General features: G+C 31.0%; 5 protein-coding genes across 5 annotated transcripts; 3 read left to right on the top strand and 2 right to left on the bottom strand.

The window, feature by feature from the left end:
* Positions 1–163: 163 nt before the first annotated feature.
* On the top strand, positions 164–1,005 carry PPL_12340 (uncharacterized protein; the record flags this gene model as incomplete). Its single annotated transcript, XM_020583075.1, has 3 exons — positions 164–461; positions 579–827; positions 881–1,005. 3 exons carry the CDS (start codon positions 164–166, stop codon positions 1,003–1,005), a joined length of 672 nt encoding a protein of 223 aa, XP_020429856.1.
* A 261-nt stretch (positions 1,006–1,266) lies between these two features.
* PPL_12339 (uncharacterized protein) lies at positions 1,267–1,491 on the top strand (the record flags this gene model as incomplete). The annotated part of the gene is made up of 1 exon (XM_020583074.1): positions 1,267–1,491. The coding sequence occupies one exon, from the start codon at positions 1,267–1,269 to the stop codon at positions 1,489–1,491; it is 225 nt and encodes a 74-aa protein (XP_020429855.1).
* An 85-nt stretch (positions 1,492–1,576) lies between these two features.
* On the top strand, positions 1,577–3,899 carry xpo5 (armadillo-like helical domain-containing protein; the record flags this gene model as incomplete). Its single annotated transcript, XM_020583073.1, has 4 exons — positions 1,577–1,846; positions 1,912–2,792; positions 2,872–3,147; positions 3,224–3,899. The coding sequence occupies 4 exons, from the start codon at positions 1,577–1,579 to the stop codon at positions 3,897–3,899; spliced, it is 2,103 nt and encodes a 700-aa protein (XP_020429854.1).
* Positions 3,900–4,097: 198 nt separating this feature from the next.
* PPL_12337 (uncharacterized protein) lies at positions 4,098–7,843 on the bottom strand (the record flags this gene model as incomplete). Its single annotated transcript, XM_020583072.1, has 10 exons — positions 4,098–4,102; positions 4,233–4,314; positions 4,381–4,595; positions 4,658–4,804; positions 4,882–5,134; positions 5,208–6,104; positions 6,191–6,652; positions 6,721–6,924; positions 7,218–7,736; positions 7,811–7,843. The coding sequence occupies 10 exons, from the start codon at positions 7,841–7,843 to the stop codon at positions 4,098–4,100; spliced, it is 2,817 nt and encodes a 938-aa protein (XP_020429853.1).
* Positions 7,844–8,412: 569 nt separating this feature from the next.
* On the bottom strand, positions 8,413–11,875 carry gefB (Ras-GEF domain-containing protein; the record flags this gene model as incomplete). Its single annotated transcript, XM_020583071.1, has 5 exons — positions 8,413–8,517; positions 8,668–10,880; positions 10,943–11,108; positions 11,188–11,703; positions 11,771–11,875. The coding sequence occupies 5 exons, from the start codon at positions 11,873–11,875 to the stop codon at positions 8,413–8,415; spliced, it is 3,105 nt and encodes a 1,034-aa protein (XP_020429852.1).
* Positions 11,876–14,832: the final 2,957 nt, after the last annotated feature.

Below are 14,832 nucleotides of genomic sequence, written 5' to 3'. Positions count from 1 at the left end.
TGATTTTCATTTAACAACTTTTATATAAATATATACACTATTGAGTGAATAGATTAGTTTTTATTCATTATTTAAATATTATAGAATTTATTTATTAAGAAAGAGAAAAAAGAAAAAGTTTTAAAAAAGAATTAAAAGAAAAAAAAAAAACATATTGAAAATTATGAATAATAGTGAAGATATTACAAGTGTAGTTAATCAAGTAACACAGGCATTGGAAGCACTTCACAATCCTCATTCAAATGTACAGATTTTCAATCAATCGCAAGAGTTTCTCGAGGAAGTGAAACGTCGTCCCAATGCCTATAGCTATGCATTGGTCATTCTTACACATCCAAATGAAATCGTCAGACATTTCGGACTGCACATCATTGAGAATCTCGTCAAGAATCAATGGGTAAATGCTTCTGAAAATGATAAGCAATCCGTAAAGAATGAAATATTAGGTTTTATATCAAAAGGTAAAGATTCAATCAACTATAAATATTCAATCAACAACTGATCAGTTGCTAACTATTCATCTATTAACAACAACAACAATAACAACAATACAACTACTTCTTTTTGTTTGTCAACAGTTCAAGTAAATGAACAGAAATTTATAAAAGAGAAAATGGTAACTGTTATCGTGGAGATTGTTAAACGTGATTGGCCACAACGATGGGCCAACCTGCTAGATTCACTCGTTCAGATTTCATCGTTGGGCGAGACACAAGCCGAAGTCGTTCTATTGACAATGGGACAGCTACCACATGAAATTATCTTTGACTCGACATCAAACAATATGATTGCTCTATCGGAGCAGAGAAAGAAGGATTTGATGGCCGGTATCAATCAGGCGATCACCTCGTTGTTTGCCTATTTCTACTCGATGTTGGAGGCACGCTACAAACGCTACCTGGAAAACGCCAACGACAAAGTCAACGTGAATCTAGTGTCCACGCTACTCTCGACGTTGCTATCCTACATCGAATGGGTACCTATAGAATTGATTCTCCAGCATAAGCTGGACTTTATATTCTGTCAGCTGCTCAGGGAGGTGCCGTTCCGTGTCAAGGCGACGGAGGCACTCTTGCTGTTCTTGTCGCGTCGTGGTCGTCCCGAGGAGCGCGCCAACTTTTTGAATATGTTTAATATGCTCGATCGTGTCACCGATGCAATGGCGGTGGCAACTGCCAACCATGAAGTGGACTACGCATTCCACAAGCGTGTCGCGCAGACTCTGACCATCCTCGGAACGAACCACCTCGACCAGACCACCAAGGAATGCAAACTTCCACCCAACTACCATGTCTATCTGCAGTTGATGATGCAGATGGTTTCGCATCCCTCGATTCTGCTCACCAGTTTGGCGCTCCCTTTCTGGACGAGCTTCCTCAAGTCACAGGACACTCTCGACCAAATGCAGTACTTGGAGCCGCTGTTGGTCGAACTTCTCAAGGTGTCACTCACCAAGATTCTCAAGGTTGGCGACCCCAAGCTCGGCAATGAAACAGCGCACTCAAAGTATTCCGCCATCGATTTTGGAACGACCAACGAATGGTCACAGTTTTACTCGACGGTTCGCAACCGATTCATGGAGATTGTCAAGCAGATTACAACGATCCGACCAGTATTGGCATTTAACTTTGCCGTCAGCAAGCTACATGAAGTCATTCCGAACCTACAATCTGCAACCTCTCCCATCACTCACGAACAAACACTTCTCCTCGAATCGATCTCATTCTTTTTAGAGTTGGTACTTATCAATTTACCGACCAACTTTTTCGACAAGTCATCTCCCTATCAACAATGTATTCAAGATTCCGAATCACTCTTAAAACTTTTATTAGAGACTAAATTTTCAGTAAGCATAGAAATAGCTATTTCAAACAACAAATAATTATATTAACATATATGTTTTATTTTTAGGATCCAAACTCTACATCATTCCAAATGGATTGTATAAAACCATTTATTTCATATTATAATAGTCATCCAATGTCAATTCAATATTTGTTGACAAAGATAGTTCCAATGATTCCATTCCATTCACAGGGCGAGAAAGAAGGTGGTCGTCTTTCAAATAATACTTTACATTGTCGTCGTAGAATTATCTCTTGTCTTTCGAATTTGGCATCGAGCATGCCAGACAAGCTGCTTCCATTCTTACCACAGCTGTATGCATCGATTCAACAGTTGTTCTCAACCAACGCCGTCAATGAAACCGAGCGTGTCATGCTCTATTTGCTATTGATTGTACTGAACAATCATGTCACCAACTTCCAACAGAGTTCAGAGTTTCTCAGGGAGATCATCACTCCGGTCATCCAGATCTGGACAGCACCCGACTTGACCGCTGCATTCCAAACACCAGAACAACTGATTTCGTACTTGGGACTCGACCAAAATTCACACCCAAGCGAAGAGATCATCGCCAGACGCAAGAAACTGCAGTACTCTGTATCGGCACTGCAAACCATGTGGAAGAAATCAGCACTTCCACCAACCACCAACGAAGACAATGGTTTCATTCCATTCATTGCCAATGGAATTAGCTATCCCTCGAAATGGCCAATCTCCAACTTTGCCAAAGAGGTCATGCCCAATGTCGTCGCCCTAGCAAGATCAATGCATGCACTCTGGAATCCAGCCATAATGTCCAAGGTCGCCTCTGATTACACTCCTATTTTCAAATTGGACGAAGCTATCACCGCTCCACTATTGGGTCAAGAATATCATAAAGTAAACAATAGTGAATCAGAGAATATTAAATTTGTTAGAAATTTATTAGATACATTAAGAGATTCGTGGTAACTATAGATAATATTTTTTTTTCAATTATCATTTCACACAAGATTATTAATTTTGTTGTTTTTTTTATTTCTATAGTTATGAAATGTTTGGATATGGATTTACACATTCAGATGAATTATTCTCAATAGCAACATTACCAAAGATTTTGATTGACTCTATATTCTCATCATTGGAATTCTGTGAGAATCGTCACTTGAAATTGATTGTCAGACATGTTCTTATGTTCCTAGTTAAACATTGTCCAACTAAACTTCAACCACAATTCTTTGACACCTTAATTCCCTCTTTACTCTCCATTCTATTCAATCGTATAAAATCAGGTTGGGAGGCAATCAATATTCGTTCTCAAAAGTAAGTTATCAACATACAACAGCAACAATAGCTTACAAATATTAACAATATATTTTATTTTTAATTCTATTTAAAGGGAGAATAAATCAGATGATTCAGAACAAAATGAAATTATTGGCGATAAGATATTAAGAGATTTGACATTGGAGTATACATTCTGGGTGAAAGAATTCCATGGTCATCCAGTTGCATTAAAGAATGTGGAGATTGTAACTCCGCTCGTCTATGGTTTGAGTGCATGTCTCATGAGTAATGATCATGCCGTCATTGCAAAGTCTACACCGATCTGTGTGCAACTGGTTGAGTTACTCTCTGAGGACGCTCGATTCCACAACCTCATTGGTAACGATATGTTTAGAGTCACAATCAACGTTATGGTTCAATCAAAGATTCCCGATTTCAACAATGATTTCGTATCGATTATTCGTGCTATTTACGTCAAGCTCGGCAAGCGTTGTGCTTTCCCCAACCAGATACTAGCAACACTTCCAAACGTCGATCAATCAGTGCTCACAAAGTTGGACAATGAAATATCCAAGGCCAAGAGTGACAAACAACAAAGAACCATCATAAAGAAACTCCTCGAAGAAGTAGTCATTGTCAATCAATCGAAACTCAAAAAACAATCGATTCTGGATCTTCCAGAAAAATTGTTTGTCAACAAAATGTCAGCGACCCCAGATGAATCAAACTTTTTCGATAAACACAATACCGATTCAACTAGTAACCTATTTGATTCATATGATTCATAAAAAAAAACATAGATTTTACAATATATAATAAAAATCAAAGATCTTTGATGGTATGAAATATATATTATATTCAATGAAAGACAGAATGCTTGGAATAAAAATAATACAAATCTTTTCAAATATTTATTTAATATAAAACCAAAATAACTATTTGTTTTTTTCTGTATGGAAATCAGTCTATCATTGTACCACAACAATCTATTCTATAATTAAAATTATTTTTATCTTTAATCTACATATTAAAAAAGAAGTTGGTTAAAAAAAGTGATGTTGAGCGATGAACAAGTTGTTTGATTGAACTTACTGTTGAAAGAGAGAATAAAAAAGATTTACCAATAATCGATTTTAATATATGATTTCTTTGGTCTGCAGACTCTAGTTTCTCAAATTCGCTCTCCTCTATGCCAATAATAAACTATACATTTTAATAAAAAAATTAATGATATGTGTATATCAATAAATTATTAAAATAAATATTTACTCTGTTTATGAGTGGAGTGGATGGTGTTGCAACTATAATATGATCATCATTTGTTGTCGATATCTTGTATGAAAGATGATACAACTTCTCCATTTCATTTGGACTTACAGTTGATACACAATGATTACATTCAAATATATTTTTGTTACCATTTGGGTTGTTATTATTATTATTATTTGTGTTACTTAATGTAAGTAACCTTTTACATGATTTATCTATAAATAGATCTATAGTTAGTATATTTTTATTTGTTTCTATGTATTATTTATATATTTACGAAATGCAAACAATGGTAATTTATCATATAAAACTAAATCTCTTATAGTAATTCTAACTATTGTATTATGATATTGTGATTGTTGAGATAGACTATCAATGGTTTTGTATAGGAATTTTGAATTGATTACACCAACCAATGAACTGACTATATATTTTGTAAAAAGAAAATTATTAGTATTTTAAAATATTTTTTGTAATATATGTATTATTATATTAACATACCAGGTTGAATAATTGTATGTTCATGATCAATATTAATGAATAGTTTAAGTTTTTGATCTTCCTCTATGTTAGCACCACTTCCACAGGCACCAACACTGCTACTGTATAGGTTGCTAAAGAAACACTGCTGACCAATTCGAATCAAACTTGATATTCTTTGTATGTTCCTACCGGTTAGAATCAATGTCATATTGGTATTCGACGAATCACTAATAATAATAGGTAGCTTTAAAGTTTCATTATCCGATAGTTTCTAAATATAAATAAAATATTTATGTTAATATATATCAATTGAAATGATCTATTTTTATTTAAGAAATACTTACTATTTTACCAATTGATATCACTCTTGCAAGTAATGATATACGTTTCATTCCAAATAGAATCTCATTTAAATTGATTTGATTCATATAATAATACATATCTATTTCATTATTATTATTATTGCTGACATTATTAATATTTGTTATTGTATTAATTGTATCAAAGTATTCATTTACATATGTTGTTGGTTCACTTGTAGATTTAGCTGTGGATGAAGGTATGATAAAGAAGATAGTAGAGTTGGTAACTTCAAATACATGTATGAATGGACGATGATTGTTGTTGTTGTTGTCATTTTCATTATCATTATTATTGTTGTTGTTAATGATGTTCGTAGATGATGATGATAGCCTTTTACTGTAGATGAGTAAACCTTTAATTACAAGTGTTTCATTTGGTTGTAGTAGATTGATAGTCTTACAGTGTTGATCCCAGAATACGAGTTGTACTGTGGCGTTTGAGCACCTATCATGTAAATAGATCGATTGCTTCATATTGAATTCGAAATGAATGTCATGAGGTATCAGATTATACCATTTCATTTCATTGGTTACTTTCACCGGTGATTGGTCTATCGATAATATATCCAACATTATGAATCCATCTTCATTACAACAGTGATTATTATATGGAATAGGAGCATCATCATCTTGAATTCTAATACGAAAATGATTGAACATCATATCTTGTAATGTTCTATAGTGAGGATGTTTACTAATGATATCGATCCAATCTAACTCTGTTTCATCCAATATAAATACAATGATTTCAGTTGGAAGTATTATTCTATTATTCATAGGATCATTGATTGCTTTAACATCCAATTGTTGTTGTTGTTGTTGATTATATTGATATAAATTATAATTTACAAGAATATTTGTCATTCTAACAGTTCTATTCTTTTGTTTTGTTTTATAAAATAGATAGATAGATAGATAGATATATTAATAAGAAATGTAGATATAAAAAATGGTGTTTAACATACTTGTTTGATAATTGAATGATTTAATGATGAGAAGTAACGATCATTTAACAAACTATTGAATTTAGTATGTAAGAAATGATTGATGTTTGATTTAGAATCACCAATCTTTAATTGGGAGTATGAGAATCTATTATTAGGTTTTGTTGTTTTTGTTGTTGTTGTTGTAGAAGTGGTTGTTGTTAAAGGTGTTGAAACAACATCAAAGTCAAATATAAACTCATTTAACTCGTCAATGTCCATTTTATCTATAATATTATTATTGTTGTTCTTTAAATTATTATTGCTATTATTATTATTATTATTATTGATATCGATTATCTTTGATTCTATTATCATATCATATGGTATATCATCTTTTTTAAAATAACTAGCAATCGAGTAGTTACTAGTAGTATTTTGTTGTTGTTGTTTACTATTTGTATTTGATTGATTCTTATTTAGATCACTAGTATATGTTTCCCACTTTAACATTAAATTGTTATTAATAATAGTAGTAAGAAATAATAATGAAATAATGTAGTATACTTTACATTCTTTTGTAATTCAGATTTAACAATAGAGTAGGTGATACCATCGGGGTGTTGTTGTAAGAGGTGAATAAGATTGATGGCTATCCAACTCCAATTAGGTTTACTGATAACAAATCTACAGTCATTGCTATTGTTATTGTTATTGTTGTTGTTGTTGTTTTTATTGTTGTTGTTGTTGATGTTTGCATTGTTTGTTATCTCTACCTTTTTCTGAATGATAGACTGTAACTCAATTGTTTTCTCTCGAAATTGCATCACAACTCCAGTGTTAATATCATCAACATGTTATATAACTGTTTGGTTGGCGAATCAAAAAAACTTTTTAGATTTTGCAAAATTGCATAATTAAAACAATGCAATTAGTTGAATGAACATAGTATTTCTTTATCATATAAAATTGTATATTTATATTATTTATTTTTAGATTATTATTTTTTTATTTAAAATAATAAATCGGTTGGTCTTTTAGATAAATAAGCGGCAATTGATGGAATTGCTTCAAAAGTTGATTTAAAATTGCTGAGGGCTGGATAGTTGTCAACGACCTCTTTATAATCCTTGGCATAGAGATTCTCCAGTGTATAGTAGGCATTGGCATCGGCAGCAGTCAATTTAGTACCAACAAAGTGTTTTCCACCATTCTCAACTAAAATCTTCTCCCATGCCGAGAGGAAACGTGGCAGTGTCTCTTCTTTATACTTTTTCTTCTTCTCATCGGTGTCATTTGAAAAGATTGGTGATGAAATATCGATGGCTGCCTGTGAGATAGAGAGTACTTTAGTTCTATCGATCAGATTGTCACCTGCCAAATTGTATTTGCTAGCAATGTAGTGTTCGATGGCAAGTGATTGGGCAACTTCGAAATCACCATCAATGAAATATGGCAATTGCTTGTAGGTTGCTTGTTGTTTGATACCATCCAAAGCCAAAGGAAGTGCGTGTCTAACATCATTGAATTCAACACCTGCCAAACTCAATAAAAGTCTGCTTGCTTCAGCTCTTCCACGACCATTGAACTGCAAATCAAATTCATTCTTAAGTTAGTACTAATTTAAACCGCTGTATGTGCATATTATTATAAAATACATACATAATGTAAAGTTGGGATTTGATTTGGTGTCATTTTTTAAGGAATTAAAATAGTTTATATAATTTGAATAAAAGTTATTATTTCTAACTTGTTATTATTATTTGATTTATATGATATTGTATTTTGATCAAATCATTCATTTCTATTTATATTTAAGCTATTCTTATTCTAAATTAAATTTCACATTCCCTTATTCTAAATTTATTTTAATTCACAAAAAACATAAATATTCTCGAACTAACCCTAAACATATGTAATTTTTTTTGAAATTTCGAACATTTTTGTGGTGTTTGAGAACGTTGCTTCAGAAGTTATATTTTTTGATTGTTTATACCAACATTCTTAATATAAAAAAGCTTCTAAGAATAGATTGTAAATTTGCAAATCAAAAATAAAATAAAAATTGAAATTAACAAAAAAGCTTCTTAGAATGCGATAATAAATTATCATAATGTTTATTTGTACATGTTGATGATTAACAAGATTTGGTAGTACCGGTGGTCAATGAAGATTCAGAAGAGGAAAGTGAAATTATTCTAGCTTCGATTCGGAGTGACATTTGATATAGCTTGTCTTCGTGAGTACGTTTGTCAGATGGCACTCTAGGGAACTCTCTCAAGAACTGCAGTATCTGTGGTTTCGGTGTAATCGTATACGGTTGTTGTTGATACTGTTTGATTTGTGTGATTACCTGATAAACAAGTTCTCTCTTTTTGAAATTAATTAATTCCTTATTGAAATTGGGATTACCTTCTTCTATCTACATATTATTATGATTATTTTTAATATTGTATTAAACCTGTGTTAGTACTAAACACTGAATGTTATTATTATAAATATTATTTTATATAACTTACAAATACAAGATCAGTTAAATGAATACCTAGATAGGGTATAAGTGGAGGACATCTATTTTGTATTGATTCACGATAGGTCTTATGAGAGTATTTCGTGTCGATCAGTTTACTTAGTTGTTCAAGGTTTTTTTGATACTTTGTTGGAATACGGTCTCTGGTCTTTTGAAGACGGTAGATGCTAGAGGAATACATTCCCGCGAGACAAGCGAGGAGAGAGTTGAAGTTTGACAGTTTGTATAGACACTTTGAGAGTTTAATCATCTTTACCATTAGCTTTACGCGCTTTGACTGTTCGAATTCGTTGAGGATCGCAGTCGAGACGAATGAGCTGATGCTGTTGAAGCGATCGATCATTGTCATTACGTTGGGTGTGCGATGTTGTAGCTCTGGTCTTGTCCAGGCTTTGTCAAACAATTCGAATTCATCGATCGATGCGAACGTATCGAAATCGAGGAGTGTCATCTGCTTGGCAACGTCCATCTCATTCAGCGCCAATATGAATTCGGTACTGTATTTCTTCCAGAAGATCTTGGCGGTTGGTACTCGTTCGAATGGTGGAAGTTCCAGTCTCTTCTTGGTTGTTCGCACACTATTGAATTGCTTCATGATGATGTCTGAGATCTGACCGTGTCCTGTGGCACGTGCATTGTAGAGGAACAGCGTGATCGTCTTGACAAGCTCGATAGAAAAGTCAGCTGGTCGCTGGCCAACCCACATCTTTAGAACGTTCAAGACACGCAATTGGATCGGTCGTTGTATCTTGTTTCTAAAGTGACTGTGTGCATGTATACCGAAATTCGGTACGTAGTATCGCTGTATTAGCTTCTCCAGTAGAACCTCGGGTTTTGTGAACGATCTAAAAGTACAGATAAAGGTTTTAGCAAACTTTAGCTCTTGACTGAGTTCATTGGTGAGCTTAATGATAAGTTGGTTGAGTGTTGCGCATTTGATTGGCTTGGAGTGACCGACTCGTACCGGTGAATCATCGTAGACAACATTACAAATCTCATCGTTTCTCTCCAACCAAATAGATCTATCGACTTGTTCAGGTGTCTTGTTTGGAAAGCTTGCCAAGAATTGGGTGATAGAGTATTGAATTGCCTTTTCCATATCTTCGGCATTCGGAGCAAAACCAGGATTGGCAATCGATCCAAACTCTTCATCATTTTGTTCCATCTTTTTCTTGTTTGGATCTGAGAGTATCTCCAACATATCTATGGTATTCAATAATTCATCGGTAGAATTTGTTGAAATGATTTGACTATGATTAATATTATTGTTGTTATTATTATTATTATTAATACTGATATTATTTTGGTTATTATTTTTCAAGTTTGAACTACTATTAGATCGTAGAGAGTAGGAAGATAGTGTTTCATTCAATTGTGGAAGTAACTGGAATGCTGCATAACTTAGGTGTTGACTACGTTTGCGTAGAGTGTATTGAAGTTTAGAGGATGACAATGAAGTCGGTAGAATTGGCGAGTCGGCTGACACTGCATGATGGAGATTGTAGCTTGATACTGATCTTGGTGTTGCAATGGTGGGGTACATTATTGATGGCGAGGAACATGTTGAATGTCCACCTATTCCACTGCCGATTGCATAGGGATAGCTTGTCATTACACACCTCAGAACACCGAGAATATTCTTGATAAACTCTTGAATGTGATCTTTCAGTTGTTGAACACAAACATTACTAGTTGTCAATGTGTTTTGTGAGACGATCAACTTGTTCAGATTGCCAACGAAATCCATGAGCTGGTTGATTACCATTGTGCGTGGAGGTGAACAAACTACGATTTGTTGTTGGATGAAATTGTTACATTCGGTTGCCATGGTGACAATGGGAGATGCTCGGTCGAGTGTTGCATGGTAAGTCAAGAGAGTCGACTCCAAACTAGCATGATCGGTACTATTGTCAAGTGAGTTTAACAATCGCTTGGCACAACCAAAGATATCTCTGCACTGATCAACCAATTCCATATAGACAGATCCACTCTCTTGCATCAGATAGCTAGATGATGAACTCGAAAGACAACTCATATTCTCGAGAACCAATGGTTCAATATCACAAGAAGATGTCATCTCCAGATTTGATTTCAACATCAACGGAGAGTGTATTTCATCATCCGAACATCCTGATTTCCAATAGAACAATCTAATAAATTCTCTAAATTGTAGAAATATTTCAACATGATTCCATAAAAATTCTATAAAGTAATAAAATAATTAGTATTTAGTAAGAAATAACTTAAAAATAATAAACACTTACCTTTTGAAATATTATCACACGATAATCTTATATTTGATAAAAACATAATGAAATGTTTAACTTCATTCTCGAAATGTTCAGTAAATTGATTTGAATTGAAAAGATTTAATTTATCTCTAACGAAAATACATTCATTCTCTAAAAGCTTGAGAGTATCTTCAAAATCCTATTATTTTAAAAATTAAAAGTTAAATAAGTTAATAACAAATAATATTTAAATATCTAATTAATTATTTGATATTTACTTCAATCATATTTTTTAATTTTCTATCTTCAGATCTTAGATTTCTAATTGAAATTGGGAATCTAGTGTTGAGTGGTATTGAAAGAGAGTACATTGGTGTATTATAACAGTAGAGTGTATTAAACTTTGTATCGATAGTATCCAATATACTCAGTAATGAATCAGAGATTGGTTCATCATATTCAATGTCAACCAAGTTTTCATTTTCACCCAAAATCGAATCTAGTGTTTTCTCTGCCAGATTTATAATAAAGATATTATTTCCAATATTATTACCAAATTCTATACTTTTATTTAAACTATTTCTACTATTGCATTTTTCATTATTTACATCTATATTTTCATTTTCATCCTCTTCAGTGATAGAATTTAACTTATTATTATTAATATTGTTACTGCTACTGGTACTAATATTATTACTATTATTATTATTTAAAAATATATAAATATTACAACTCGAATCTAAAATATGTCTATAATAAACTTTATCATTTCTTTTTACATTTAATTTCCAACTCTTTAAAAAAAAAAAAAAGTTAAGAAAAAATGTAAATAGAAATAATAAAATGTTGATATTAAATTACCTTTTTTGAAAATTGTATTGATTCCAAATTATTTTCAACTGAAATATCGATATCTTGGAAAATCCATTCCAAATGATTGAAATCATAAATTTGTAAAAGTGTCATTTTTTGTTTTTTAAGTTTTATAGTTCTAAATATTATTTTTCTATTGTTATTATTATTATTAAATCCACTTTTTTACTACTAAGTATTATAGGTTGTAAGTTAAAATTTTACTATGAATATACATCTAGATACAAAGAGAAAAACAATGTGGAGTTGGACTTTGGTGAAAAAAAAAAGCTAAACGGAAATATCAATAACAATCAATTTTTAACAAATGAAAAAATTGGAAAAAAGTATACTTTAAAGAAAAAAGTTTTAAAATTATTTCTATTGATATCAAATTTTAAATTTAAAACAATAGATAATTTAAATATTATTATTGTTGTTGTTGATAATAAAAAAATATAGATTATATGGAGTGTATAATAGAATGTTTGGTTTTGGTTTTGGTTTTGGTTTTGCAAGAGTGCAAGTAAAGGTAAAAAAAAAAAGAAAGAAGGAGTCGTCGATTTAGTTTTTGAACTGATATGAATACTACTATTAATATTATTATTGTTATTGTTATTATTAGAGTGTATATAATATATATATTTGTGATGGTGTGTGTGTTGTGTGATGGTGGTGGTGTGTTTACTATTTATTTATTATTTATCTATATAATAATTAAAAAACCAAAACAAAATAAACAAATCAATTGAATTGTGAATTGATTTGAATTTAATTTATTTGATTTGATTTGATTTGAATTTATGAAATTGCAAAATATTTGATATGATGTAATATTATATGATGGGTTGATGTTGTCGGCACTATTTTCTATTTTCTTATTTGTTTGTTTTTGATTATTTATTTGATATTGTCTTTTTATCTTTTTTTTTTTTCAGTTTTTGATTAAAAATGGTAATGGTCGATAGGATTGGATTAATTTTTGTCTTTGGTTATATTTTATACAGTATAATTTGGTGTGTGGTTGTGTTTAATTATTTCTATCAAATTAGGATATAATTAGATCTGATATGAATTATTGATAACTATATCCACCAAAACCAAATGTCTGTTTGGACAATTGTTTGATAAATGATAAATAAAAATAAACACTTCTATAATATAAGGTCATATATAAATATATATATATTTAATAATAGAACTAGTAAAAAAAAACAGTGTGTATATTTAATATATAAAAATAGATAATACCAATAATAATAAAAAAGTAGTAGATCAAGTTTTTTTATTAAAAATATACTATAGTGAAATTAATTTAAGATTTAACTAACTAACTAACTAACTATTTAATTACGCTGATCTATTCTTTCAATTCTACTATAACCAACTATTATTATTATTATTTTATTTTTATTATTATTATTATTATTATTTTATTTTTATTTATTTATTGTGTAAATAAATATAGAATTTGTTAGTTCGTGGTGTGTGTTGAGTGCACTCTTTAAATATTTGATGTTATTGTGCCAAAGATGAGAGTGTGGTGTGAGTTCGAACATAAGTTTGCTGTGGTGTCATACAATATATGTTCAATAACAAATTTTTTAAATGGTTTTACGCATATAATTTAAACAAAATCAAAAGATAACAATTGAATTAGTAGTGGTTGTGGTATAAGAAAAAATTTGCAAAACTAAAATAAAAGGTATGAATGTTAGTGTGTGTATGTGATTGAGATTTATAGAAGTGATGGTTGTTTAGAGTGTCAGCCTGAAGACAAATTGTATAAATATTTTTGGTTTTCTTATAATCGTTTGAATTTTGGGATATGTGAGCGAGTTGAATTTTAGTGGTCTTTTAAAACAAACTAGTTTTAGCATTGTACTACCTCACACATACACACTGCCACCAACAACTCACTGAGCAGTCAGCTCCACCTCAACTTCTCCTCACTTAACACTCACTCATTTAAACAGTAACACAACTATTTGAAGTTGGTGCATGAACAAGTGGTATTGACAGAAATATTAAGCACCTATGATTGAATGTTAAGATCAACTGTTAACCATCTCCATATACACACACACACCTAATCACTCTTCTAACAGTGGTGGTATTATATAATACGCAAAATGTTTGGTAAACACTAACCTAAATAATGTGAACGGTGGTCGGTCAATAGTAGTTTAAAATCCAGGGATCTATTCTTTATACGAATACAATTCAATTCATTTCTTGTCCAAATAAGGCTACTTGTAAGTATTAACAGTTTAAAAAATTGTTTTTAAAAATACTATTTGTTTAGTTGGTGGAAGAAGATACGATCCTACCTAGCTTGATTATATAATGGTGATATGATTTAAAAAGTTGGGGTATGATGTTAAGTAAACCATAAGCTGAACAATAGAATTCTCACTATTGATTTGCTTTCCAAAGTTCATTTTGTATACTTTAGCAAAGCCATGCTTCCCCACTTAGAAATCTAATTTATTGCTTTTTGGAACGACGAGAAACTTCATTGATGGTAACTGTTTATATTAATTAAAATTAAAAATAAATGTGTGATGTTGATTTTGGTTTGACTTGTGTGTTTAGTTTATTTATTGATTGTTTGTTTGTTTGGGTGCATGTTCCTAATTATTGAATAGTGATTAAAGAGTTTTGAGATTGGGTGAGCTGAGAAAATTAATTAACTTTAAGTGTTTACAACTTTACAACTCAAGTTACTATTGATGTTTAAAATTTAAACAAATGAAATATAATTGTCAAACAAAAACAAAACAATTTCTTTTTTTTTTTTTTAAGATTAATTAGTGAAAACAAAAAAAAATAAATAAAGAAAAGAAAGAATTCTATTGATATTTATCTATTCCACTTCCTATCGAATCTTTTTAATAGTAATTGAAATCCGCTTTGCATGTCAACCAAATCAATAAAACTTTGTTTCCTAAAACTAAAAAAAAGCAAATAGATTTTATTTTTTCCTAATTTTTATAATGATATTATTATTATTATTATTATTATTATTATATATATTTGAATATTCAATGAATACATTTTTGTAGAACTAT

This window comes from Heterostelium album (genome assembly GCF_000004825.1).
Source record: "Heterostelium album PN500 unplaced genomic scaffold PPL_scaffold10, whole genome shotgun sequence".
Taxonomy (NCBI): Eukaryota; Evosea; class Eumycetozoa; order Acytosteliales; family Acytosteliaceae; genus Heterostelium; species Heterostelium album.
Note: the sequence above shows the minus strand (reverse complement) of the source record. Positions and strands in the feature narration are given on the sequence as shown.